Here is a 1,720-nt window from a genome sequence, read left to right as displayed (position 1 = left end):
ATACTTATTCCTTCACCCCCGACATCATTGTCTGTAAATTGAAGTCTTCCTTCCATCTTCCTTTTCAGGGAGTCGACACCATTTCCCAGAAATGTTCAGTGTCTCCACGGTGAACTCAAATATCATTTTGAATTCAATAACTGTCTCCTCTCCATAATTACTAGCAAGTGTCCTGCCAATTCCTGCACTCATCCCATCAATTGACTCTAACTTTTGCTGTTCACTCATCACGTACAGAAATAAATGCTGCCTCCCAAAATGCCCAACGTCTCCACGGTGACAGAATTCCTCCTGATGAGTTTCTCAGAAGTCCGGGAGCTGCAGCTGGTCCATGCCGCGCTGTTCCTACTGGTCTACCTGACGGCCCTGACGGGGAATCTCCTCATCGTTGCCATCACTGCCCTCGACCGGTGCCTCCACACCCTCATGTACTTTTTCCTCAGAAACCTGTCCATCATCGACCTCTGCTACATATCCGTCACAGTCCCTAAGTCAATCGACATCTCACTGACAGATCATAGATCTATCTCCCGCCTGGGCTGTGTGGCCCAGGTCTTTTTGGTGGATCTGTTTGCTGGTTCGGAGCTGTTAGTCCTCACTGCAATGTCCTATGATCGCTACGCTGCCATCTGCCGCCCCCTGCACTATGAACTCATCATGAACAACACGGCCTGTGGAAAGATGTTGGCCGCCTCCTGGCTCAGCGGGGTGCTTATTAGTGTCCTGCTTTCAGCCTCGACTTTCTCCCTGAGATTCTGTGGGTCCAACATCGTCCAGCAGTTCTTCTGTGATGTCTCTCCCCTGTTGAAGATCTCCTGCTCCGAGAACCACGTCGCCATAGATGTGCGCATCATCGGTGGTTCAGCTTTCGGTATTGTCTGCTTCATCTGTATCGTCGTCTCCTACGTGCGCATCTTCCAGGCTGTGCTGAGGATGCCGGCCTCCGAGAGCCGGGCCAAAGCACTCTCCACCTGCCTGCCCCACTTCACCGTCTTCACTGTCTTCGTCTCTACGGCCATCATCTCCTACCTCAAGCCCGTGTCAGACTCCCCCTCGACCCTGGACCTGCTGGTGTCCGTGTTCTACACCGTGGTGCCCCCCACCATGAAGCCCCTCATCTACAGCCTGAGGAATCGGGACATGAAGGCTGCCCTAGGGAGAGTCCTAAAGAGGAGATTCCTCCTCCCTCCTCTAAGAGCCAAAATGTCTGTTTCCTTTTGCTGACCTACCCCATTCCTCAACAGGGATCTGACCTTGGGGGTATCTGTCCAAAGAGAAAGTCCAGTGCCTGTGGATTTGTCCCTGTCTGGGACAGAGGCTGATTAGACATGTGTTACTGTAAGCCTGGTGTGGGCAGGGATTGTCTGTCTTTATTCTGAATGGTACTTTCCAAATGCTTAGTATAGTGCTCTGCACACAGTAAGCACTTAATAAATATGACTGAATGAATGAATAAATGACTTACAAAGGATTGTTTGGGTGGGATCATGGTATAGTGGAATGACCATGTTCCTGGGAGTCATGAGATTTGAAAGATTTTCCCGATTCTGTCACCGGCCTGCTGTATGACCTTGGTGCAGTCACATAACCTCTTTGGGTTTCTTCTCAGGCCCCCAGTTCCTCCCCCTTCTCCTTCCCTCACCCCCAACGACTTCATTAATAACGAACAACGACTTCACCCCCTTCTACTTCATTAATAAAACTAAATCCATCAGGTCCG

General features: G+C 50.5%; 1 protein-coding gene across 1 annotated transcript; it reads left to right on the top strand.

Annotated features, from left to right (window-relative positions):
* The first annotated feature begins 258 nt into the window (after nucleotides 1-258).
* LOC119939028 (olfactory receptor 14A16-like) lies at nucleotides 259-1,224 on the top strand. The gene has a single exon (XM_038758806.1). The coding sequence runs from the start codon at nucleotides 259-261 to the stop codon at nucleotides 1,222-1,224; it is 966 nt and encodes a 321-aa protein (XP_038614734.1).
* The last annotated feature ends 496 nt before the right edge of the window (nucleotides 1,225-1,720 follow it).

The sequence above is a fragment of the Tachyglossus aculeatus genome, chromosome 17 (assembly GCF_015852505.1).
Source record: "Tachyglossus aculeatus isolate mTacAcu1 chromosome 17, mTacAcu1.pri, whole genome shotgun sequence".
In the NCBI taxonomy this organism is placed as follows: Eukaryota; Metazoa; Chordata; class Mammalia; order Monotremata; family Tachyglossidae; genus Tachyglossus; species Tachyglossus aculeatus.
This window is presented reverse-complemented; position numbering and strand designations above follow the sequence as displayed.